The sequence below is a fragment of the Gadus chalcogrammus genome, chromosome 14 (genome assembly GCF_026213295.1).
Source record: "Gadus chalcogrammus isolate NIFS_2021 chromosome 14, NIFS_Gcha_1.0, whole genome shotgun sequence".
In the NCBI taxonomy this organism is placed as follows: domain Eukaryota; kingdom Metazoa; phylum Chordata; class Actinopteri; order Gadiformes; family Gadidae; genus Gadus; species Gadus chalcogrammus.
In genome coordinates, this window is record NC_079425.1 from 28,127,109 (window position 1) to 28,150,391 (window position 23,283).

The window sequence follows — 23,283 nt, forward strand, 5'->3', positions numbered from 1 at the left end:
CATCATATCATTGTCAGGGGCTTTAGAATGGTAATAGCTGTGATACTCCAAGGTGTTGCATATTTCTCTGTTGGTATTTAAGTATATGGAAAGAAAATCTGCCTTCAGTCTTTCCATACAAACACATGCAGGGGAAGCTTTTAGTCATGTTTTACATAATCCCTGAAGAATCCATCTGAGGTAGTCAGTCTGTTCATATACTCTTATTAGGGAGCATTCTCGAGATGACCTGGACTTATTCTAAGTCTGGTTCGGCCTTGGAGGCGTTGTGAGTAGGCAGTCCTTGACAGAAGCTCAGTGACTCACCCAGCCGCCTCCGTGACGACTCGTCCTCCGCTAGAACAAGCGCCTGGGCTGTCGTGTGGGTGCACCCTTCGCTCACCCTTGGTTTGTGCTCCAAAGTGGTTCCAGGTCATAGAGAGCTCAGCAGTCTGACCAACCCAGAGGCTGTTCCTCAGCCAGGGACCTGTAGTGAGCTCCTCCCCAAGCTGGCCCACACAAAGGCCTCTTATGCCCTTCTGGTTGGATGTCAACTGCATTTCATTGGCTCTGTACCTGTACTCTGCTAAAGGACAATAAAGTTGAATCTGATCTGAATGCCTAACAACTCCTAACCTTAGTCTGCAAATCTGTGTGTTGGAGTTGGAGATCATAATGAATCAGCCACTGTCAGGGTACATGAGGCGGCCAAAATGCCAAATCTCTTTTGATGCATTGGTCACCGCTTGCTTTCCATAGATACGCTCAAAGTTTGAGAATTGTTTTGTCACTTGAATCGCAAGAATGGGAAATCATTGACAGTTTTTAAGTGTTATTTGTAATTTTTTTAAGCAAATCGTTTTTTATTGTTGTTTGGGCTCATTTGAAAGCAATGTGTTTATTTCAAACAGGGTTATTGTTAATAAAGTTACATTACACTGATAGACAGCCCACAAAATGTATTGCCATAGAATACGAAATCCTGTCAACTTTAGAAACCTGCAAAATAAAGGTTGGTTTGAGGTCAGTTCTACATGTGAGGAGGGGTCCACATAGTCTTCACTTTTTCACAAATTTCTTGCGTGTAGCGTTGGGGTTGGTCCTCTGTCGCCCCCCCCCGCCCCGGCCGTCGCTGATCTGCAGGTTGGCCGCCCGGCTGGTGATATCGTTCTCCCTGAAGGGGGAGCTGCCGCTGACGTAGTCGGGGTCGTACACGTTGGTCTTCTGCCGGGCCTTCCTGGAGAGCCTCTGCTGGGGGAAGCGCTGGTCCTCCACCAGATGGGGGTTGTTAGCGTGTTTGCCTCCTCTGGGCAGCGGCAAAGCGTACTGCAAGGACAGCAGGCCGTCACTCACCAGCACAGTGCACCGTGACGATTTATGATGTACATATCTCATGCAACGAGGCATTATGTAATAAGCAATACATTAGGTTATGTCTTCTACTCTCAGGGTAAGGGTTAGGTCTTCTACTCTCAGGGTTAGGTCTTCTACTCTCAGGGTTAGGGTTAGGTTTTCTACTTTCAGGGTAAAGGTACGGCCACACTGAACGCGTTACGCACGTTAGAGGCATTGAAAATCGGCATTTTTGCATAGAGGCGCGTAGATGCGTTACACGCACTAAAGCAGCGCGTAAAGCATAACGCGCCCAACGCGCCCAACCCACTAACGAGCGGGGTTCAAATAATTGAACTTTAGACACGCCTACGCGTGACGCTTAACCGCGATAGCCAATCAGCGTTGAGCTTGACCTGATGTCATTGGCAGAGAGACGGAGGACGCACAGAAGCAGAAAGAACATGGACGACCAAGTCATCAGTGTCTGCTGAAACGATGAGGAGGTGGTGAAACTCACCCAGCTGTGAGCGCTTGCGGAGGACGTCATGCACTAGAGTTTAGATTCTCTGCCCGAGCCTGACCTAACCCGCGGGCCGCGTCGGGCCGATATTTCCCACCACTATCCTCGGGCCGGGTCGGGCCGGGCCTTTGATCGAGTGTTTGTGTTTTTCTTTTTAATCATTGCTTTATTGGCCTCATCTGAGGAGAAATCTATGCCATAAACTGAAATATTATAGGCCTTTATTACACGGGTCTTCTCAATGCCGTTCACTTGCATGGGTAGTAGTCGATGGGGTAACTTGTCAACCCCATTGTCTTCGGTTGCTAAGCAACGTCAAAGTCTTTGGCGGACTATTTCTCTACTAATCAACACTACGAATGCTGGTAATGAATAAATTGTAAAAAGACACACCATGTGATGTTATTTTTTCGTTTTGGCAAGTAGCCTTGTAATAAGCGGGATAATGTATAGAACGTCGCCGGTCACTATCGAAAATAAGCACCTTCAGGGCGGGCTCACCTAGCTGCATAGGCGCGTTTAACCATTTTTGTGACACACAATGATCAAGCGTCAGGTAAGGCGCGTTACGGGCGTAATCTAACGCGCGTAACGCGTTAGGTGTGGCCGCACCTTAAGGTCTTCTACTCTCAGGGTTAGGTCTTTTACTCTCAGGGTTAGGTCTTCTACTCTCAGCGTTAGGTCTTCTACTCTCAGGGTTAGGTATTCCACTCTCAGTGCTAGGTATTCTAGGGTAAGGGTTAGGTATTCTAGTCTCAGGGTTAGGCTTAGGTCTTCTACTCTAAGGGTAAGCTCTTCTACTCTCAGGGTTATGCTTAGGTCTTCCACTCTTACCTTCAACCCCTTGGGGTTCAGGACTTTGGGGTTCCGGGAGAAATGCATCTGCGTGCTGCCGTCCTCGTTGATGGTAACTGCGATCTTCTTTAATGTTTTGTTTCCACAGTGAGGGCAGAATGCCTTCGTCATGTTTGTTGTAGTTCTACAAAAGGAAAAAAAAAGAAACATCAGTGGGTTCCAAAACAGAATTGAATGATGAAATGTTTTAACAGACTGCTTCCTACTCACTTGAAGCAGGCGTGGCAGCGTAGGATGTAGTTTCTTGCTTGCTTTATGAGCATTCCGTTGACCGAGAGGACATGAAGGCCGATTTGAATGAGAACATTCTGGACATAATAGTAAACATATCAGTTAAGAACATTTCTCACTTAATATTCTACTGTTATCATTTTATAAATATTGTCACTCGGCTATTGTAACATGCAGAGTCAAAGTCTGTATGAGCGATATAGCTGGTATATCACATTTGATTATACAGTTGAATCTATAATCTGATACGGGGCATCCAATGGAGACATTTACTTTGTAAATTATACATGGTCCCCTTTAAATCAATAATTTAGATATTACAATTACATTACCTGCATGGCAAAGTCAGTGGTCAGACATCCCACTTTAATATCAGTGGGGGCCGTCCAGTCCCCCGACTCCAGCTGAACTTGCTTGAGGTTGCTAGGAGTTATCCATCCCTCACCATCGTCCTCCTCCTCGTCCTCGTCCTCGTCCTCCTCGTCCTCCTCGTCCTCCTCCTCTATCTCGTCCTCTTCTGACAGCTCTCTGCCCTGCTCTCTTTCACAGTATTCAGTCTGCTGCAGTTCTTCCTCCCCTGCTCCGGGTCGGTCTTCCACTCCAGAGCTCCTGCCGCCCTCATCGTCCTGAGAACAAAGCATCCATATCAAACCGGAACATCAGCAGCATCGTTTGATCGCCCTGGAAGAAATGGTTCCTTAAAAAAATAAAATGTCAAATCAGATAATAGTTCTAGACCTTTTAAATACTGATCATTGTGCATAGTTTCTTAAATACTTACCAGCCATTCTAACAGGTCAGACGCAATGCATGGCAGCGGGACCCTCCAGAACTGGAAACTGTTAAACTCCCCATCCTCAGCGTGGAGAACAGAGTGCGAGCGTGCAGGCGTTTGTCTGCCGTCTCCCGCCTTCTAAACACCAATAACAACAGAATAAGAGGGCATATACAGAAGGGCAGGAAATCCTAGCAGGATCTGTTTTTACTTTCGGGGTTATAAGGTTTACTCTTGACGGGAAGTGAAATCCAGCGACGTTGACCGGAGCCTCTGGGTGCCGCTGTGTGTTCTGAACATGCACCTGGAGTAGGAAATGTTTTCAAAAGTTCAAAATAACACCAAGCTGTGTAAAATATGAGATCATATAGAAGCTGTCGCAGTTACCTTGACTTCTGGCTCCTTCTTCAGATGGTCTGAGCCGACCTGCTCTAGCTCTAGCTGATAGGTCAGAGCGAGGACCTTGATGTCCGTGGCCGACAGGCTGGGGTAGTCCCCCGTCTTCTTGGAGAACTCAGTCACTAGGAGAAGAGACACGTTGTCGGGTCAATCCGGAACCAAAGACATGCAGGACCGTGTCACAAAGTCAAAGCGTGTGGAAGTCTTACCAAACCGGATGTGTTCAGGATACGGTTCTTTGAAGTTGAGCTGATATGGTAGGACAGACAGACTTCTTCTGGTGTTCTTATCTCTGATCTCCTCCACCACGTCCTTCAGGGTGTAGATTGTTGCTCCGATGTCCTGCAACAAATTACAACATAATGTGGTCCATTAACTCTGCGTTGTAATACAGCGTGAGTCCTGTTAGTAGTGAGTTAACCTAACCCTTATCTACTAGTAGTGAGTTAACCTAACCCTGATTTACTAGTAGTGGGTTAAACCAACCCTGATCTACTAGTAGTGAGTTAACCTAACCCTGATCTACTAGTAGTGAGTTAACCTAACCCTGATCTACTAGTAGTGAGTGAACCCTAACCCTGATCTTCTAGTAGTGGGTTAACCTAACCCTGATCTTCTAGTGGTGAGTTAACCTAACCCTGATCTAGTAGTAGTGGGTTAACCTAACCCTGATCTTCTAGTAGTGGGTTAACCTAACCCTGATCTACTAGTAGTGGGTTAACCTAACCCTGATCTACTAGTAGTGAGTGAACCCTAACCCTGATCTTCTAGTAGTGGGTTAACCTAACCCTGATCTTCTAGTGGTGAGTTAACCTAACCCTGATCTAGTAGTAGTGGGTTAACCTAACCCTGATCTTCTAGTAGTGGGTTAACCTAACCCTGATCTACTAGTAGTGAATTAACCCTAATCCTGATCTTCTATAAGTCGGTTAACCTAACCCTGATCTTCTAGTGGTGAGTTAACCTAACCCTGATCTACTAGTGGTGAGTTAACCCTAGCCCTGATCTACTAGTAGTGGGTTAACCTTACCATGATCTACTAGTGCTGGGTTAACCCTAACATCGATCTATCAAGTGGTTTGGGTTAGGGTATAACTTATTTATTGTAGTGGTGACCACTGCATGATCTACTAGTAGTGGGTTAACCATCCCTTAGACTTATCTACTCGTAGTGGCCAGTCAGGGAGGACAGGATTATGGGTTAGGGTCAGTAAGCTTTATTTACAGCATGCTTATTAGCAAATAAACAATCAAAGACTGACCTGAAGAGGAGCTTTCTTCAGAAACGCTCCTGCGTCAGCGACAACATGCTCCACCAAGGTAGCTGCCATCTTGGATCTGGGTCTGTGGCGAGAATCCAATCAGAAGAGAGGCTGTGGAGGTCACGTGTTCTGGCGCACGTCACTTCTTGTTGATGTTGTGAGGAAGATGGCAGCCCGCTGGAGCAGCGAGAATGTGGTGGTTGAGTTTAGGGATGCCCAGGTATAATATAAAGATATAATGTGATACTGAAGCTCAATTTATTTGATGACTGACACTATGTGATGTCCCTTAGTGCTGCGGGCTGTCATTAGCAGTTCACATTAAATGTACACCTTTAACTCAATGTGAAGATGATTACAGTCCACTGCTTTTAAGTTACACTATACACACAAATGTGAATTGTATAATTGTAGAGTTGAGTATGGATACAACTAAAAGACTACATGTGTAGATTAGATTTAAAGTTTGTTGGTCATACACCTTGCCAGTTTTATTTACTTTGGACATTTTGCAGGCCACCGCGATGTCAGTGGACTGTCTGGGGCTCCACGCCGTGCTATCGGGGTAAGGGTCAGGGGGAACATGGTGATGTTTTTAACGCATAACACTAAGAAATATATCCATGGACATAGGCCCGTGACAAAATACACCTATTTTAGATAAACAGTAATGGGTCCAAATATAATTGGTTGTAATTGGTATTCTTTGATGAAAGCCAATCTTTGATTAGGTTAAAAATGCAGATACTCAACAGTGTATAACTAAATAGTGTTGTTTCCATGTATATATATGCATCTATGATTTTACTTATCCAGGTACTAATAATAGATTAGATAACATAGTGTCAGATAACATATATATACCCTATTTTCATAAACGTAGGCCTACTCTGTTCTGTTAATGTAAAGTTCTTCTTTTTATTTTTGGTTTGTCCCAGTCGGCGTTTCCTGTATGTGGTGAATCTGGAGAAACCGTCTGAAGCGCCGCGTAAGATCAGCCGTCAGAGCAAGTGGGACGTGGGCACGGTGCAGTGGAATCCCCACAGGGCTCAGTCCCGGGTTTTTGCTGCCTCTGTAAGTCTTGTACTCTTATACCAAAACATGTAATGCATAATTATGTTCATGGTCTACACTGAACCATGCCCCCTGCAGATAACTGCTCCTGAGACAGTTTGTGTTTAAAATTGATGCGTAATATATTCCTGTCACCGGGGTGGTGTCTCGGGCTGCAGAGTAACCAGCGGGTAGACCTTTATACGTGGAAAGATGGCTTTGGGGAGGTCCACGCATCTCTGCAGGGACACACGCGAGTCATCAGGTAACACAATCAAAAATCACTCAACCAGACTTATTAAAAGTTACAAATAATGAATGTAATTATCCGCAAATATATCTGCAACAACAAATTAATTAATTTGTTTTAATTAAGTGACCTTGACTGGTCCTGGTTTGAAGCTGAGTACCTCGTGAGCAGCTCTGTGGACACCTATATCTACATCTGGGACACTAGGTAGGATGATCAATGTGGTTACATGAGCACCTTGTTATGACTCCTATATCAACATCTGGGACACTAGGTAGGATGATCAATGTGGTTACATTAGCACCTTGTTATGACTCCTATATCAACATCTGGGACACTAGGTAGGATGATCAATGTGGTTACATTAGCACCTTGTTATGACTCCTATATCAACATCTGGGACACTAGGTAGGATGATCAATGTGGTTACATTAGCACCTTGTTATGATGACTCCTATATCAACATCTGGGACACTAGGTAGGATGATCAATGTGGTTACATTAGCACCTTGTTATGACTCCTATATCAACATCTGGGACACTAGGTAGGATGATCAATGTGGTTACATTAGCACCTTGTTATGATGACTCCTATATCAACATCTGGGACACTAGGTAGGATGATTAATGTGGTTACATTAGCACCTTGTTATGACTCCTATATCAACATCTGGGACACTAGGTAGGATGATCTAATGAGGTTACATTAGCACCTTGTTTACGTAAGACTCCGGCAATCCTTTTTTAATTTAATCCATCCTATGTTTGATTTGACAGAGACCCCCGGAAGCCCTTGGTGGCACTCTCTGCAGTCGGTGAGTTAAGAAGGAGGAGGGGCTTAAGATGATCAACATTAATGTCAAACCGCATGAAGAGCATCTATCTTAAATAGTCACCTGGCATAACCTCCGCCAAAGGTGCAATAACTAAGTTTCAACAGTAGAGGGTGCTGTCGTGGCTATCCTCGAGCATCCTTGAGCATCTCTTCTCTTGTCTTGTAGCCGGAGCTTCTCAAGTCAAATGGAACAGAAAGAACCAGAACGTCCTGGCCTCCAGTCATGACGGAGATGTCCGCATATGGGACAGAAGGGTGAGGGACAATCTGGATTTCTAAACACAGATGTTTTGAGACACAAAGAACAAGCAGTCTATTTATTAGGACTTGTTCTAGTAGAAACCCAACACAGCGGTGGAGTATGTAGCCGCCCATCTGTCCAAGATCCACGGGCTGGACTGGCACCCGGACAACGAGTACATCCTGGCCACGTCTAGTCAGGACAACTCTGTCAGGGTGAGAGGAACGCACCTTCTCCGACCCTGAATCTAACCCTACCGTGCACTTAGACCACAAACAACAACAATCACTGTGTCTATACCTGTCCCAAGTTCTGGGATTACAGACAGCCGAGAAAGTGCCTCAACATCTTATCGTGCCAGGTACCGGTGTGGAAGGCACGATACACAGTGAGTTAATATTGTATTGTAATAATAGTATTAAATATAGTAATATACTATTACTATGACTATGAACTGGTCAAAGTGGTTCAACATGACGGTATGTATGCTCTCTCTTTCTAACTGAATACCATTCCCCTCTCGCTGCCTAACCCTCCATGCCAGCCCTTCTCCCACGGCCTGGTGACGGTCATGGTTCCCCAGCTGCGCCGGGAGAACAGCCTGCTGCTGTGGAGCACGCTGGACCTCAACAGCCCCGTCCACGCCTTTGTGGGCCATGACGACGTGGTCCTGGAGTTCCAGTGGCGCCCGCAGAAAGAAGGTCCGACGCCCGTCTCCCTGTTAATAACCAGCTATATCTGACGCTGTGAAACACTGTGTAAAGCTTCAATATCTCTCTGCTGCCCGCAGGCTCCAAGGACTGCCAGCTGGTCACCTGGTCCAGAGACCAGACCCTGAGGATATGGCGCGTGGATCCACAGCTGCAGAAGGTCAGTGCTTCAGGTTAGTGAGGGCTTTAGGTCAGTGCTTCTGGTTAGGGTTATGTTCAGGGTTTAAGGTCAGTGATAGGGTTAGGGTGAGGGCTTTAGGTCAGTGATAGGGTTAGGGTCAGGGCTTTAGGTCAGTGATAGGGTTAGGGTTAGGGTCAGGGCTTTAGGTCAGTGATAGGGTTATGGTGAGGGATTTAGGCCAGTACTTCAGGTAAGAGTTAGGGTTAGAGTGAGGGCTTTAGGCCAATGTTGGGTTTAGGGCTTTAGGTCAGTGCTTCAGATTAGGATTAGGGTTAGGGTCCAGGCTTTAGGGTCAGTGCTTCAGATTAGGGTTAGGGTCAGGGCTTTAGGGTCAGTGCTTCAGATTAGGGTTAGGGTCAGGGCTTTAGGGTCAGTGCTTCAGATTAGGATTAGGGTTGGGGTCCAGGCTTTAGGGTCAGTGCTTCAGATTAGGGTTAGGGTTAAGGTCAGGGCTTTAGGGTCAGTGCTTCAGATTAGGGTTAGGGTTAGGGTCAGGGCTTTAGGGTCAGTGCTTCAGATTAGGGTTAGGGTTAGGGTCAGGGCTTTAGGGTCAGTGCTTCAGATTAGGGTTAGGGTTAGGGTCCGGGCTTTAGGGTCAGTGCTTTAGATTATGGTTAGGGCTAGGGTCAGGGCTTTAGGTCGGTGCTTCCCAACACCCCAGCCTGCTCTGGTGCTTGCTTATGTTCTAATGGTAGCTGCTGCAAATACAGACAGATGGGAATAACGCAGCACCAATTGATTGTCTGGTTGTTGGGACGGCTGCCGCGGTTGCAGCTGTGTGCCAACGACACGGTGGAGGAGCTGCTGGAGGGCGTGGCCCTCAGCATGGAGCCGGAGAGGACCCAGTCCTCCCAGGACCTGGAGCCCCAGCAGAGCACAGCCCCCTTGGCTGAAGACCTGCACGGTGAGATCAGCATGGAGGAGCCTTGTATGGAGGCTGTAGGTCAGCTAATGGGCCTGCTGGGTAATGTAGTCCGCTAGGGAGGTACTAGTAACATGTAGGCCAATCTCAATTCCCTGTTGAATAAATAACCAGTAATAAACAATGCGCGTAATCCTGTAATCTCTCTCCCAGACCCGGAGCAGGCGGCCCTGGGCTCCAGCGGGGCGCCCCAGACCCTGCAGCAGGAGTTCTCCTTGGTCAACCTGCAGATCAGGAACGTCAACGTGGAGGTAGGAGGGGGATGGGGTGAATCCACACCCATCAAGACAGCCTCCATCTCATCGTGTTTATGCATATGATCTAAATAGGAAAATAGGAATATCTGAACCCGATGAGGCTGGTAATCGATATGACAGTTAGGGTTATATATATGATGGTGGCGGTTCTCCTGTGCGTCCAGATGGATGCTCTAAACCGGAGCTGCGTGGTCTCCGCCCACCTGGGCAGCCACCAGGTGCGGCTGGTGGTGAAGTTTCCCGCCCATTACCCCAACAACGCCGTGCCTACCTTCCAGTTCGTCTCCCCCACCAGCATCCCCTCTGCCATGAGGACCAAGATCCAGAAGGTACAGCCCCTCCTTCCTCAACCGGAGGTATAGCAGTACCCCTCAGACAGGAAACCTTCTTCTTGTGGTGATGATCGTGGTGGTGGTCGTGATGATGATCATGAAGGTTGTGGAGTTGGTGATGACGATGATGATGATGATGGGGAGTGAGGATGAGATGGACACTGAGGAGTGTGCTGATAGTTTGAATCCTGTGTTGTAGATTCTAACGGACACGTCACTGCAGAAGGTAAAGAGGAACCAGAACTGTCTGGAGCCGTGTGTGCGACAGCTGATGTCCTGCCTAGAGTCGGACATGGTGAGGACCCCCTCCTGCTGCAAGCCTCCTCCAGCCTCACAGCAAACACACACATGTTGTCTCCTCCAGCCTCACAGCAAACACACACATGTTGTCTCCTCCAGCCTCACAGCAAACACACACATGTTGTCTCCTCCAGCCTCACAGCAAACACACACATGTTGTCTCCTCCAGCCTCACAGCAAACACACACATGTTGTCCGCTCCAGCCTCACAGCAAACACACACATGTTGTTTCCAGCCTCACATCAAACAAACACGTTTATGTACACACTATATATTATGTATGTAGTAGGGGTGGGGTAAAAAAATGTAATATCATAACTTTATTGTTCCAAATACTAAATATCATGGACTAAATATCATAATGTTTTTAAGATAAAAGTAATAATACTTTAATTGAACATTATTGATCCCAGAGAAAATGATTTTTAACAGTTGCTTAGCTGAAGTCAGAAACATAAAAGTCAATCAAGTCGAATGAAGACAACTAGCAACAGAGAACAAAATACAGAATAAACTGACATTTTAAGGAAAGATATGCATATTAAAATGAAATCTATATGTATCTAACCAACAACAGAATGGAATAAAATACACATATACACACATATACATACGTCAATAGCTAACTATATGCAGTATATTACAGGTGTGTGATATGAATGACGTGAGGTTGTTTACAGTATGACATGAGGTTGTTTACGGTATGACATGAGGTTGTTTACGGTATTACATGAGGGTGTTTACGGTATGACGTGAGGGTGTTTACGGTATGACATGAGGTTGTATACGGTATGACATGAGGGTGTTTACGGTATGACCTGAGGTTGTATACGGTATGACATGAGGGTGTTTACGGTGTTCCTAGACCCAGGAAGACGGTCCGCCCGCCAGCCCCTACGTCCTGTCGAACCCGGTGACCCCCGCCCTGCCCGCCTTTCCCAGGGTCACCAACACCTACGGATCCTACCAGGTGAGGGTCAGGGTGACTGACCCCTACACTGGTATACATGTTACTGGGTTAGGGTCACTGACCCCTACACTGGTATACATGTTACTGGGTTAGGGTCACTGACCCCTACACTGGTATACATGTTACTGGGTTAGGGTCACTGACCCCTACACTGGTATACATGTTACTGGGTTAGGGTCACTGACCCCTACACTGGTATACATGTTACTGGGTTAGGGTCACTGACCCCTACACTGGTATACATGTTACTGGGTTAGGGTCACTGACCCCTACACTGGTATACATGTTACTGGGTTAGGGTCACTGACCCTTACACTGGTATAAATGTTCCTGGGTTAGGGTCACTGACCATAGGGTCTCGAGGGTTAGATGATGGCGTTAGATAGAGGCTAGACTTTAGAGGTGATAGCTCCGCCTCCTCCTGTTTGTCTGTCACCAGGACGCCAACATCCCCTTCCCCCGCACCTCTGGAGCGCGCTTCTGCGGCACTGGCTGCTTGGTCTACTTCACGCGACCAAACACCATGCACCGCTCGGTCCCGGCCTCCGAACCCACGCCGAGGTGAGGTGATCCCTGCATTCTCAGAGCCAATTATAAGATATTTACATTCTCAGAGCCAATCATAAGATATTCACATTCTCAGAGCCAATCATAAAATATTTACATTCTCAGAGCCAATCATAAGACACCTTACATTCCCAGAGCCAATCATCAGACACTTTACATCAGAAGGTGTTCCTCCTCCACTGTGTGCGCCCCAGGTCCCTGTCGGCGCTGTCTGCGTACCACAGCGGGGTGCTGACCCCCATGAAGATGCGCACCGAGTCTCAGAGCACCCTGAGGTTGTACAGCGGGAGCCCCACCCGCTCCGACAAGGACACCGTGTCCATCTCCTCCTTCTATTACAAGGAGCGGGTGAGACACACACACACACACACACACACACACACACACACACACACACACACACACACACACACACACACACACACACACACACACACACACACACACACACACACACACACACACACACACACACACACACACACACATACGCACACGCATACACTCACATGCATACAAAGGCACACACGCACACACACACACGCATGCATGCACGTACACACGCACACGCATGAACACACTGAGAGTGTAGAGATGTGTGTGTAGCCTGCATTAAGCTGTTAGCTCAGTGAATGAGGTCACCTGCAGGGTTTCTCTTTGTGGTTTGTATGTTCCATATGTGTACCCTCCTCATACTTTGTGTCTTCCTTCCCTGATTGGTCACCACCCTCCCAAATGGGCCAATCTTTTGTCTCCTTTTGGTTCCTTGGTCCACTTCTACACCCCCGTTCTCCCCCAATCAGAAGCCCCCAATGTCTGCCCTCCGCCGTTGGTCTGTCCAAACTATCCATGACTACCCGGTACTGATACCTCCCTCCTCACCTCCAACCCTTACCCTATCCACGACTACCCGGTACTGAGCCCTCCCTCCTCCCCTCCCGATGTATCCTGCGGCCTCGCATGTCGGTCGATAGTAACAGCAACATTGTCCACGATTCATCTGACACGCTGTTTGGTCTCCACGAACTAACGATCACTTTCAATTTAATCTTATAGTACATCAATATAATCCACTAGCACATCAATAGAATCTACTAGGCCAATATAATCTACTTTCACATCAATATAATGTACTGGCACAATATAATCTATTAGCACATCAATATAATCGATCACATTAATATAATCGACTAGTACAATGTAATCTTCTATCACATCAATGTAATCTACTAGTACATCAACATAATCTACTAGCACATCAATGTATTCTACTAGCACAATATAATCTACTATCACATTAATATAATCTACTAGCACAATATAATCTAGTAGCACAATATAATCTATTGGCGAATCAATATAATCTACTAGCACATCAATAAAATCGACTAGCACATCAATATAATCTACTAACACAACAATATAACCTACTGCCCCATCAACGTAATCTAGCGCATCAAAATAATCTACAAACACATCAATATAATCTATTAGCACATCAATATAATCTATCATCATATCACTATAATCTATCAGAACATCAACATAATCTAGTAGCACATCAATATAATATACTAGCATTTAAATATGATCTACAAGCACAATATAATCTACTATCAAATCAATATAATCTACTAGCGCATCAACATAATCTACTATTATATCAGTATAATCTACCAGCACATAAACATAATCTGCTATCATATCAACATAATTTACTAGCACGTCAATATAATCTACTATCATATCAGTATAATCTACTAGCACATCAACATAATCGACTATCAGTATAATCTACCAGTGCATCAACAAAATCTACTATCATATCAGTATATTCTACCAGCACATCAACATTATCTACTATGATATAGGGCTGCTCGATTATGGAAAAAAAAATCATAATCACGATTATTCTGGTCAATATTGAAATCACGATGTTCAAACGATTATTTTTTGAGTTTGAAAACATGATGTATTTTTTCAGCATGTCTCTCTCAAAATTCTTTGTAGCTGAGAATTTTTAAATTTCGCTTTAAAATAATGCAGAAAATGGTCCAAAAGAAAATGTTCAAATCTAAAATAATGTACAGATATGTATTCAGCTGTCCTGCAATTTGCATAAATCATTTAGAAAAATAATCGAAAAAATCGATAGTTATTTAGTGATTGTTTGACGCTAAAATCGAAATTCGATTAATTGCCCAGCCCTAGTATCATATCAGTTTAATCTACCAGCACATCAACATAATCTACTATCATATCACTATAATCTACCAGCACATCAACATAATCTACTGGCAGGAATAATAACAGCTTTGACTCCAGCCAGGTCTTCCTCCCAGCCGCACACAGCCCTGTTAATCTGTTAGAAACCACTTTTAATCAAGTGGTGCTTGGTTCCTCCTCTGGGGGGCGCTACCGTCTCCCCGCCTCTCTTTCACTCCTGTCCGCTAGAAATCCCGGAGGTTCAAGACCAAGCGCGAGGGGAGCGACTCCAGCAACCGACCCATCAAGCTGGCGGGGAAGGTCATCATCCAGGAGATCTCCTGCCTGCTGCCGGTCCATCGAGCACTGGGAGAGAGCTACATGTGAGTGGTCTGCTGGGAGCACTGGGAGAGAGAGCTACAGTTAGTGGTCCGCTGGGAGCACTGGGAGAGAGAGCTACATGTGAGAGGTCTGCTGGTAACACGGGGAAAGAGCTACAGTGAGTGGTCCGCTGGGAGCACTGGGAGAGAGCAACAGTGAGTGGTCCGCTGGGAGCACTGGGAGAGAGAGCTACATGTGAGAGGTCTGCTGATAACACGGGGAGAGAGCTACAGTGAGTGGTCCGCTGGGAGCACTGGGACAGAGAGCTACAGTGAGTGGTCTGCTGGGAGCACTGGGAGAGAGCTACAGTGAGTGGTCCGCCCGGAGCACTGGGAGAGAGAGCTACATGTGAGAGGTCTGCTGATAACACGGGGAGAGAGCTCATGGCGTGTTGACATGTTTTAAATCCAGTTGATAGAGGTATCTTTAGTCCTTTAAATAGGGGGTCATGCAGACTGGTTTGTAGCTTGAGCCAAACCCATGTGTTAACCTGCTTGGTGAAACCAGGCGTTAGATTCTAACGTGCAGCTCCACTGACCCTGGGCCCCCTGGGTCCGTCTGTCACCACCGTGTCCATCTCTCCCTGCTCACCACCGTGTCCGTCCTCCTTCTAGTCTGAACGTGAGTGACATCCAGGACACGTGTCAGAAGAACGCTGCCGCCGCGCTGGTAGTGGGCCGACGGGACGTGGCCAAGGTGATTCCCCTGTCCCCTTAGACCACTGTGGACCAGTGTAGACCCCGGTAGACCCTTATTGACCCCTGTACACTGCTATAAAGTTCTTTAGACGCCTATAGACCCCTGTAGACTACTCTTAGTTAGACGCCTGTATGCCTGTTCACCCCTATTGACCACTGTAGACCCCTATTGAAACCTATAGACAACTTTAGACCACTGTAGACCACTATAGACCCCCTAGACTGTAGATTGTTTGTCATGCTCTACATAGCTGTATACATCATAGATAGTATATATATATATTTATATAGCTGATTCCACATCCTGTGTGCGTGTGCATCAACAGGTGTGGGCCCTGGCGTCCGCAGCCACCAGCCAGGACCTGGGACCGGACCCGGACCCGGACATCGACACCCCCTGGGCCAGGCACCCCTTTGGACGACACCTGCTGGAGACTCTGTAGGTCAACCTGGAGAACATAGAGCACCTGGTTCATTCTGTCTCACTGCCCAGTCCATGTAGACAATAGCACTCACTCAGGAGCGTAGCATCAAATTCTGGGCCCTGTATACAAGAGGCACTGATGGGCTTGGGGGTGGTAGAGGACCCCCCAAGCCTGTCCACCTTACACCCCCAGCCCGGGGGCCCTGCACTCACTCCTCCTGTCTCTCTCTTTTGCTCTCGCTCTCCCTAGGCTGGACCACTACAGCCAGATGAGTGACGTCCAGACCCTGGCCATGCTGTGCAGCGTGTTCAGAGCCCAGGGACCTCCGGACGCCCCCTGCGGTCAGCAGCTGCCTCGCTCCGCCCTCCTCCCCCACCACTCGCGCTACGTAAGCCCCGCCTCCGCTGGCCTCCTAGCTGCTCAGGTTTTCATTGGTCAGTCTGTCATTGGTCAGGTTCTCATTAGGGATCGACCGATACAGATTTTTTAGGGCCGATACGATACCGATATTTTTTCATCAGCCTTAGCCTATACGCCGATACCGATTTTCTTGAGCCGATATTTAGAACCGATATTTAGAGCCGATACTGCTTTTGCTCCCTCAATCATAAAAATTACACTGATAACAAATGTTAAAAGTCTCAATTTAAAAAAAGGAACATCTATTGAACTTCAATATAAAAAACAATATTTAACAAATAGTAAAAACAGGTGATGTAGAACAAGTAAGAACAAGTAGATGAACAATATTTAACAAATATTAAAAACAGGTGAGGTATAACAAGTAAAAAAAAAAAAAGATATATATATATCAGCGAAAATCAGCCGCGTATCGGCCGATACGATACACGTAAAAAACGTGAATATCGGCCGATAATATCGGCCGACCGATGTATCGGTCGAACCCTAGTTCTCATTGGTCAGGTTATCATTGGTCAGTCTGCATTGGTTAGGTTCTCATTGGTCAGTCTGTATTGGTCAGGTTCTCATTGGTGTCCGTTATTGGTCAGGTTGTTATTGGTCAGGTTTTCATTGGTCATGTTCTCATTGGTCAGTATGTTACTGGTCGGGTTGTTATTGGTCAGTCTGTTATTGGTCAGGTTCTCATTGGTCAGTCTGTCATTGGTCAGGTTCTCATTGCTCATGTTCTCATTGGTCAGTCTGTTATTGGTCAAGTTGTTATTGTTCAGGTTCTCATTGGTCAGTCTGTCATTGGTCAGGTTCTCATTGGTCAGGTTCTCATTGGTCAGTCTGTTATTGGTCAGGTTCTCATTGGTCGGGTTCTCAATGGTCAGTCTGTTATTGGTCAGGTTCTCATTGGTCAGTCTGTTATTGGTCAGTCTGTCATTGTTCAGGTTCCTATTGGTCAGGTTTGGTGTGACAGACAGCTTGTGTTAACCCTCCCCAGCCCAGCTTCACATCCAGCTCCCTGACCTCCGGCTCCTGCTCCAGTACGTCCGACTCCGTCCCCGTCGCCCCCTGGAACCCCGGTAGGACTCAGGGATTCAAGGGCTCAAGTTAACCCTAGCATGGGGTCGGGTGACCAGAGTGTCCCCCTAACCCTAACGCATGGGGTTGGGGTGACCAGGGGGTACCCCCTAACCTTAGAGCATGGGGTTAACAACACTGGGAGTGTTGTTAGATGTTTGGATGGGGTCTGCTAGATCCCCATGGTGATTTAATGGGATGTATTTCATGGCCCCTAGCAACAGGCCGGGACTCTGAGCATGGGGGTCCTTGGGGCGAGTCGTCACCTGATGACTATCGCTACGGCAACCAGGCCTACTCGGACCCGCGAGAACGAGAACGGGAGCAGCACGACATGAACAAGAGGTGATCCCTTCCTTATTAACCCTGTGGTGAGGGCCCCGCGGGGTCCCTAACCCTGTGGTGAGAGCCCCGTGGGGACCATAACCCTGCGTTGTGACCCCAGGCTCCTGGACCCCACCCATGTGCTGCAGTTTGATGACTTTAAGAAGTGCTACGGGGAGATCCTGCACCGCTGGGGGCTGAAGGAGAAGAGAGCCGACGTGCTCAAGTTCACCTCCTGCCCTCCTGAACCACACAAGGGGATCGGTTAGTGTGCCATCTGAATGATACAATACAAAAACACACAATAATGAGGAAAATACACACAAACCTACACAATTATGATAATAGTACCAATAATACACACAAACAATATTGCCACATTTACTAATTCAGGTGCTTCTGAAGAATCTGGATATAATCTGGTGATGGGATGGATATAATATGGATATAATATGGTAATGGGTTGGATATGGTTTTGGGCTTGATATAATCTGGTGGTGTTCTGGATACAATCCGGAAATAATCTGGTGTTATACTGGATATCATCTGGATTAGTGTTGTACTGGATATAATCTGTTGTCGTACATGATATAATCTAGATATAGTCTGGATATAATCTGGTGTTTAACTGGATAAAATCTAGATATAATCAAACCTCCATGTCTGTTATCCTTGCCGCGTGCTGCAGAGTTCGGGGTGTTCTGCTGCCACTGCCGCTCTCAGGCGCGCGGGACGCAGTGCGAGGTGTGCCGGCGGCTGACCTTCCAGTGCGCTGTCTGCCACGTGGCCGTGCGCGGAGCCTCCAACTTCTGCCTGAGCTGCGGCCACGGCGGCCACACCAGCCACATGATGGACTGGTTCAACCGTCACGACCAGTGCCCTGCGGGCTGCGGCTGCCACTGCCTCCAGCAGAGCACCTACTAACCCTAACCCTGCTAGCCCTAACCCATCCAACCCAAAACCATCTAACCTGACCATAACCCATCCTACCCTAACCCATCCAAACCCTAACCCTTATAACCCAACTCTAACCCATCAAACCCTTGCCCTTTTAACATAACCCTAACCCATCTATCCCCTTCAGCCTAACTCGCAACCTTACCCTGCTAATCCTAACCATTTTGACCCTACCCCTTACCTCAACCCAGTTAATTTGGGATCTGTTCGATGAAGCAGGTTGTCTTTTGGCCGTGTGCTTGCGAGCCGTATTATTGAAAACCAGAAGATTGTAACTTCAGTTCTTTGAATATACTGTCACCCACAAATGAAAAGCTACAGTTGGGCTGTGATAAATGGAAAAACTACCTTAAAACTGTTTGTTCTATCTGTATATTGAAATTTTGTAAAAACTACTTACTTTTACCGTCTTCTTTTTCACATTCAATTTACATAGTGATGTTGATTTATCACCTTAGCTTGTGTGCCTCAAAAAAACAAGTAGGCTCATTATACACCAGTACAGAGTGGACGACACGTAACATTGTCAGCCTATTTTACGTTTGGACGTTTAGAGTTCAAAAGGCTAAATGGTCCCAATACCAATGTCCGGACTCAGACTTTGCTGTGCGTTCTCGCGCAAATAAGGCTTCAGGGCTGTGCAATGTCGAATTCCAAAGGGCTTGGGGGTTTGAGTCCACACTTGCCCACTGCACCGTCAGTCAAAGGACTCAGAAGGCGTGGCTGACGGATGGGGGAGGTTTCCAGGTTCGTCAGAGCCTGACGCCTCGTGCCCACTGCACCGTCAGTCAACGGACGTGGGAAGGCGTGGCTGACAGATGGGGGAGTAGTCTTTGCAGATGCATCCGTCAGCCAATCAAATCGGTTCGCCGGGTTCTTCCTGCTTCTTCCTGCTTGTTGCGAGGCAAGATGACCCGCTTTCCCGCTTTCCAGTATCGTCAGAGCCCGAGTCGCGTCACAGTGCTTACATTTGCATACGCGATCTGATTGGATAACGGAACCGTCGCTGCCGAAAAAGTTGAAAATTGTTCAACTTTCTGACGGTGGCGAACGCTCCAACTGAACGGACGGATCCACAATGCATTGCGCGTCCGTCCCCATTCAAAGTCAATGGGCAACGGACAACTGACGGAGGTAGTGGGCACGGGGCGTGAGTAGTGTCAGTGCTTAAATTTGCATACGTGATCCGATTGGATGACGGATCCGTAGCTGCTGAAAAAGTTGAACATTTTTCAACTTTTTGACGGAGCCTTCAGCGCACGGATCCACAATGCATTGCGCGTCCGTCCCCATTCAAAGTCAATGGGGATCAGTCAACGGACGGAGGCAGTGGGCACGAGGCGAAGCGAAACCCGAGCCCTTTCCGTGAGACGGCATCACCCACAGTTCAAAGCGTTGTGACGTTTACAGCGGAGACCATAGGGAAATCCGGAAATTAGGAAGGTAAACACGTCGCTACTGTCAATGCGCGACCAGATGGGAATTTTGGATCAGCTCACCAACAAGAGCCAGCTCCTCTGCCTCCCGCCTCCCAAACGGCTCTTCATATTACCAATACCTTTTAGAATTCAGCCAAATGTAGTGTCCTGACTTATGATTAGTATCTGTAGGCCAATAAGCACCTAAATTATTCAATACATCCTTTATACTGAAGTATTCAAAAGTATAAAATATATTTTCTAATATCAATAAATCTGAATTTAGTAGTACATTATATCTATATGGTAACAGTATCATAAAGTGCCTTCTGGCTCCTCCAGTGGATCTAAGGGTTATCTTTTCAGCGAGCGGTCTAATGTAGATGTTGAAAGTAATAAGTAGAAAAATCGGCAAAATTATGCTTGATAATTGAATATTTTATTTAACAACTTCAATCTTATTTTTCCATAAGTTTGCAGCTTGAATAAAGTGTGTCCCACTGTTTAAATCCAGCGTAGGAACCAAAGCAGTCTTAACCAGCGAATGGTGTCCAATGTCCTGGGTCATCACATCCTAAAGCAGTGAACGCAGCAGCTGAAAAAAGTACTGTTCAGTTTCATCATATTATACACAACGTTTGAATTAAAACAATAGAAAGGAAATAACAGGTAAAAACAACCTACCAAGAAAACCAGTAAAAATCAAGCAGATATATAAACAATTTCTAACAATGGCTGGAGAGTGAATGAAACCATGAACCAAGTGAGTGAATGAAACCCTGAACCAGTGAGTGTCCAGCATCCTGGTCTTCATCTCACGGCTCAGCGGAGTCACGTTGAACAACAAATCACAACGTGAAAAGCCTTCTAGACGGCCTGTTTCTCCTTGGGAGGAGGTTGAGGATGAGGAGCAGGAGGAGCGGGAGGTGGAGCGGGAGATATGAGGTCAAGGTGGTATGGTATGGGGGTCTAGGGGGTCCAGGAAGTCCAACCCTAGAATTATGCCCACCTGTTCGCTGTATTTTCTACGATATTTGACATTTAGTGGAAGAAAAGAAAACGTCCATTTTGTCACATGAAGGATTTACATGCGTTTGCTGTCACATGTCACATCGGGGGGGGGGGGGGAATCCAAAGACTCATTTATAAACATATGCAATGTATAAATGACCGGGTTTTACAGTCCACAGATAAATAAACAAACCAAGCCCAGAACACAAACCTCTCTTCACAAACCCCTTAATTTAGACTTTCACTTTCTGATTGCATGGGGAGACCTTCGTCAATCTGTCTGAGGAACCAACATGTTGGCTCCAGGTGGAACTCCTACAGGTTTTTCACAGGGTGTGAGAGGGACGGGGGCTGTCCTACTGGTGGGCACACTGCACCCCGGGGCCGTGGTGGCCCCCCTCCTCATCAGAGCTGTCGTTGTAGGCCTCTCGCCGCCCGCCCCCCGAGGAGCCCTGGCCCGCGTCGTAGTCCTGCAGGTCCACCTCCTCCGTCTCGCCGCTGATCACCGGCTCCTCGGACCGCGAGGGCAGCAGGTCCTCCAGCTCCTGAGGAGAACACACCGCCGTCAGCTGAAGAGTGAACCGGAGCTACCCCTAACCCTACTGAACCTTTACTAATCCAACCCCTCGGTGTACAGAGAACTACTAAACCTTTACTAATCAAACCCCTTATGTACAGAGGACTACTAAACCTTTACTAATCAAACCCCTCATGTACAGAGGACTACTAAACCTTTACTAATCAGACCCCTCATGTACAGAGGACTACTGAACCTTTACTAATCATACCCCTCATGTACAGAGGACTACTGAACCTTTACTAATCAAACCCCTCATGTACAGAGGACTACTGAACCTTTACTAATCAAACCCCTCATGTACAGAGGACTACTAAACCTTTACTAAATTCCTCCTGGACATTAATCAACAAATGAATATGAGGCTTTTAATTTTTTTTCTGATCTGAACGGCCTCTCCATAACCTCCAACCCTTAACCTCCAACCCTTAACCTCCAACCCTTAACCTCCAACCCTTAACCTCCAACCCTTAACCTCAGCACCTCTAACCCCAACCCTTAACCTCCAACCCTTAACCTCAGCACCTCTAACCCCAACCCTTACCGTCAGCTTCTCCGGGCTGATCCAGTTGTTGCTGGGGAACTGGACGTCAAACTTGATGTAGAGGTCTCCCTTCTCAAAGGGGTTCCGATACTGGGGCATCCCCTCCCCCCGCACCACCCGCACCGAGCCTGGGGAGATGGAGGCACATTAACACTTATGGAGTAAAACATCCCCACTTTTGGTCGGTTGGAGTAAACCCCCCCCCCACTGGTGGTCGGTTGGAGTAAAACAGGCCTCTCGCCGCCCGCCCACCCCCACCGGTGGTCGGTTGGAGTAAAACAGGCCTCTCACCGCCCGCCCGCCCCCCACTGGTGGTCGGTTGGAGTAAAACACCCCCCACTGGTGGTCGGTTGGAGTAAAACACCCCCCACTGGTGGTCGGTTGGAGTAAAACACCCCCCACTGGTGGTCGGTTGGAGTAAAACACCCCCCACTGGTGGTCGGTTGGAGTAAAACACCTAGTGCTTGACAGCGTTGGTAGAGTCAAGTACATCTGTCCTTTTCAGTGTTTCCCATACATAGCAGTCCCTCCAGAAAAATGTGGCGTTTGTGATTTATGCGGCCAAAAATCCTTGATCATGTGGCACGTATTCTTAAAAAATGCGATGAAATATGGGGCATATTTATGCAATTTTATGCGATGAAATTGAGGGAACTTGCAAAAAATGCGAATTACTTTCTATGATAAACAAGCATACTACTTGATGGCGCAGACTCGGACGAAGCGCTGGGAAGGATTTAAGCACACGGTTTCCACACCGCGTGCGCGGTTATCCACCGAGATAATAATTGTATTTGAAATGAAAACGGTAATTGTTATTAAAACATTTTTATCGGGGTTTACCGTTACACCGGTAACGTTACATCCCTAAAACATACGCACAGAGACAAGCATTCATGCCAGTGGTGCGCTGGTAGGCTCTCAACTCGCCTATTAAAGGGAAAACCGAAGCAGCGGGATATTTGGCACAGAGAAGACGGTCGTTGACCGTTTTACCAAGGTTTAGTATGATATACTGTGCGCAGAATCCCCTGCCCAAAATTATTGTTAACTCAGAAATGATAATATTAGCCCATTCTTCTGCGATTTGATTCGCTCTGCAGCTGGGGCTGGAGAGCAATACACCACCCCCTACTGCCCTACCTCAGGAGTACCGCGCCCCCTACTGTTTTCTTCAGGACTTACCTGGCTCAATGACTTTGCCCGCTGGGTACTTGACGACGATCTGCCGTGCGTCCAGGTGCTTCAGGGTGAACTGGAAGCCACACAGCGCCTCCACC

At 47.0% G+C, this 23,283-nt stretch overlaps 3 protein-coding genes across 6 annotated transcripts in view; 1 reads left to right on the forward strand and 2 right to left on the reverse strand.

Annotated features, from left to right (window-relative positions):
* Nucleotides 1-794: 794 nt before the first annotated feature.
* On the reverse strand, nucleotides 795-5,460 carry nob1 (NIN1 (RPN12) binding protein 1 homolog). 2 transcript variants are annotated; one of them, XM_056607126.1, is made up of 9 exons: nucleotides 5,357-5,460; nucleotides 4,304-4,436; nucleotides 4,083-4,216; nucleotides 3,907-3,999; nucleotides 3,702-3,833; nucleotides 3,253-3,546; nucleotides 2,900-2,997; nucleotides 2,669-2,813; nucleotides 795-1,305 (listed from the first exon to the last, which is right to left on the reverse strand). In XM_056607126.1, the coding sequence occupies exons 1-9, from the start codon at nucleotides 5,423-5,425 to the stop codon at nucleotides 1,039-1,041; spliced, it is 1,365 nt and encodes a 454-aa protein (XP_056463101.1). In that variant the 5' UTR covers nucleotides 5,426-5,460; the 3' UTR covers nucleotides 795-1,038. The 2 variants fall into 2 exon arrangements, with proteins under 2 accessions (XP_056463101.1, XP_056463102.1); XM_056607127.1 differs by having other exon boundaries at nucleotides 796-1,305; nucleotides 3,928-3,999.
* On the forward strand, nucleotides 5,459-21,907 carry wdr59 (WD repeat domain 59). 3 transcript variants are annotated; one of them, XM_056607124.1, is made up of 27 exons: nucleotides 5,488-5,576; nucleotides 5,872-5,921; nucleotides 6,295-6,430; nucleotides 6,589-6,674; nucleotides 6,786-6,866; nucleotides 7,437-7,474; nucleotides 7,661-7,749; nucleotides 7,834-7,950; nucleotides 8,046-8,123; nucleotides 8,280-8,436; nucleotides 8,526-8,605; nucleotides 9,401-9,530; nucleotides 9,702-9,799; nucleotides 9,970-10,134; nucleotides 10,337-10,432; nucleotides 11,304-11,408; nucleotides 11,848-11,969; nucleotides 12,170-12,323; nucleotides 12,779-12,835; nucleotides 14,430-14,563; nucleotides 15,176-15,257; nucleotides 15,586-15,698; nucleotides 15,934-16,072; nucleotides 17,093-17,174; nucleotides 17,391-17,517; nucleotides 17,618-17,760; nucleotides 18,185-21,907. In XM_056607124.1, the coding sequence occupies exons 1-27, from the start codon at nucleotides 5,523-5,525 to the stop codon at nucleotides 18,418-18,420; spliced, it is 2,949 nt and encodes a 982-aa protein (XP_056463099.1). In that variant the 5' UTR covers nucleotides 5,488-5,522; the 3' UTR covers nucleotides 18,421-21,907. The 3 variants fall into 3 exon arrangements, with proteins under 3 accessions (XP_056463097.1, XP_056463099.1, XP_056463098.1); XM_056607122.1 differs by lacking the exon at nucleotides 12,779-12,835 and having other exon boundaries at nucleotides 5,459-5,576; XM_056607123.1 differs by lacking the exons at nucleotides 5,488-5,576; nucleotides 5,872-5,921; nucleotides 6,295-6,430; nucleotides 6,589-6,674; nucleotides 6,786-6,866 and adding an exon at nucleotides 6,873-7,341.
* The window catches only part of dnaja2a (DnaJ heat shock protein family (Hsp40) member A2a), a 23,019-nt gene continuing 19,951 nt past the window's right edge, over nucleotides 20,216-23,283 (reverse strand). The window contains exons 7-9 of the mRNA XM_056607128.1: nucleotides 23,189-23,283; nucleotides 22,004-22,131; nucleotides 20,216-21,427 (exon numbers count right to left, since the gene is read on the reverse strand). The exon at nucleotides 23,189-23,283 is cut by the window's right edge and continues 50 nt beyond it. Coding sequence (XP_056463103.1) covers nucleotides 21,239-21,427; nucleotides 22,004-22,131; nucleotides 23,189-23,283 — 412 coding nt within the window. The 3' untranslated portion in view covers nucleotides 20,216-21,238. The remainder of the gene's footprint in view (nucleotides 21,428-22,003; nucleotides 22,132-23,188) is intronic.

What these genes read in the sequence shown, in the direction of transcription:
- nob1 (XM_056607126.1), bottom strand. Translation starts at nt 5,425, where the DNA reads ATGGCAGCTACCTTGGTGGAGCATGTTGTCGCTGACGCAGGAGCGTTT. An exon ending in TAAACCTTATAACCCCGAAA is followed by an intron (nt 3,834 to 3,906) that starts GTAAAAACAGAT and finishes ATTGGTGTTTAG; the next exon opens with AAGGCGGGAGACGGCAGACA. An exon ending in TGAACCCCAAGGGGTTGAAG is followed by an intron (nt 1,306 to 2,668) that starts GTAAGAGTGGAA and finishes CTGTCCTTGCAG; the next exon opens with TACGCTTTGCCGCTGCCCAG.
- wdr59 (XM_056607124.1), top strand. Translation starts at nt 5,523, where the DNA reads ATGGCAGCCCGCTGGAGCAGCGAGAATGTGGTGGTTGAGTTTAGGGAT. An exon ending in CGACACCTGCTGGAGACTCT is followed by an intron (nt 15,699 to 15,933) that starts GTAGGTCAACCT and finishes CGCTCTCCCTAG; the next exon opens with GCTGGACCACTACAGCCAGA. An exon ending in CGTCGCCCCCTGGAACCCCG is followed by an intron (nt 17,175 to 17,390) that starts GTAGGACTCAGG and finishes CATGGCCCCTAG; the next exon opens with CAACAGGCCGGGACTCTGAG.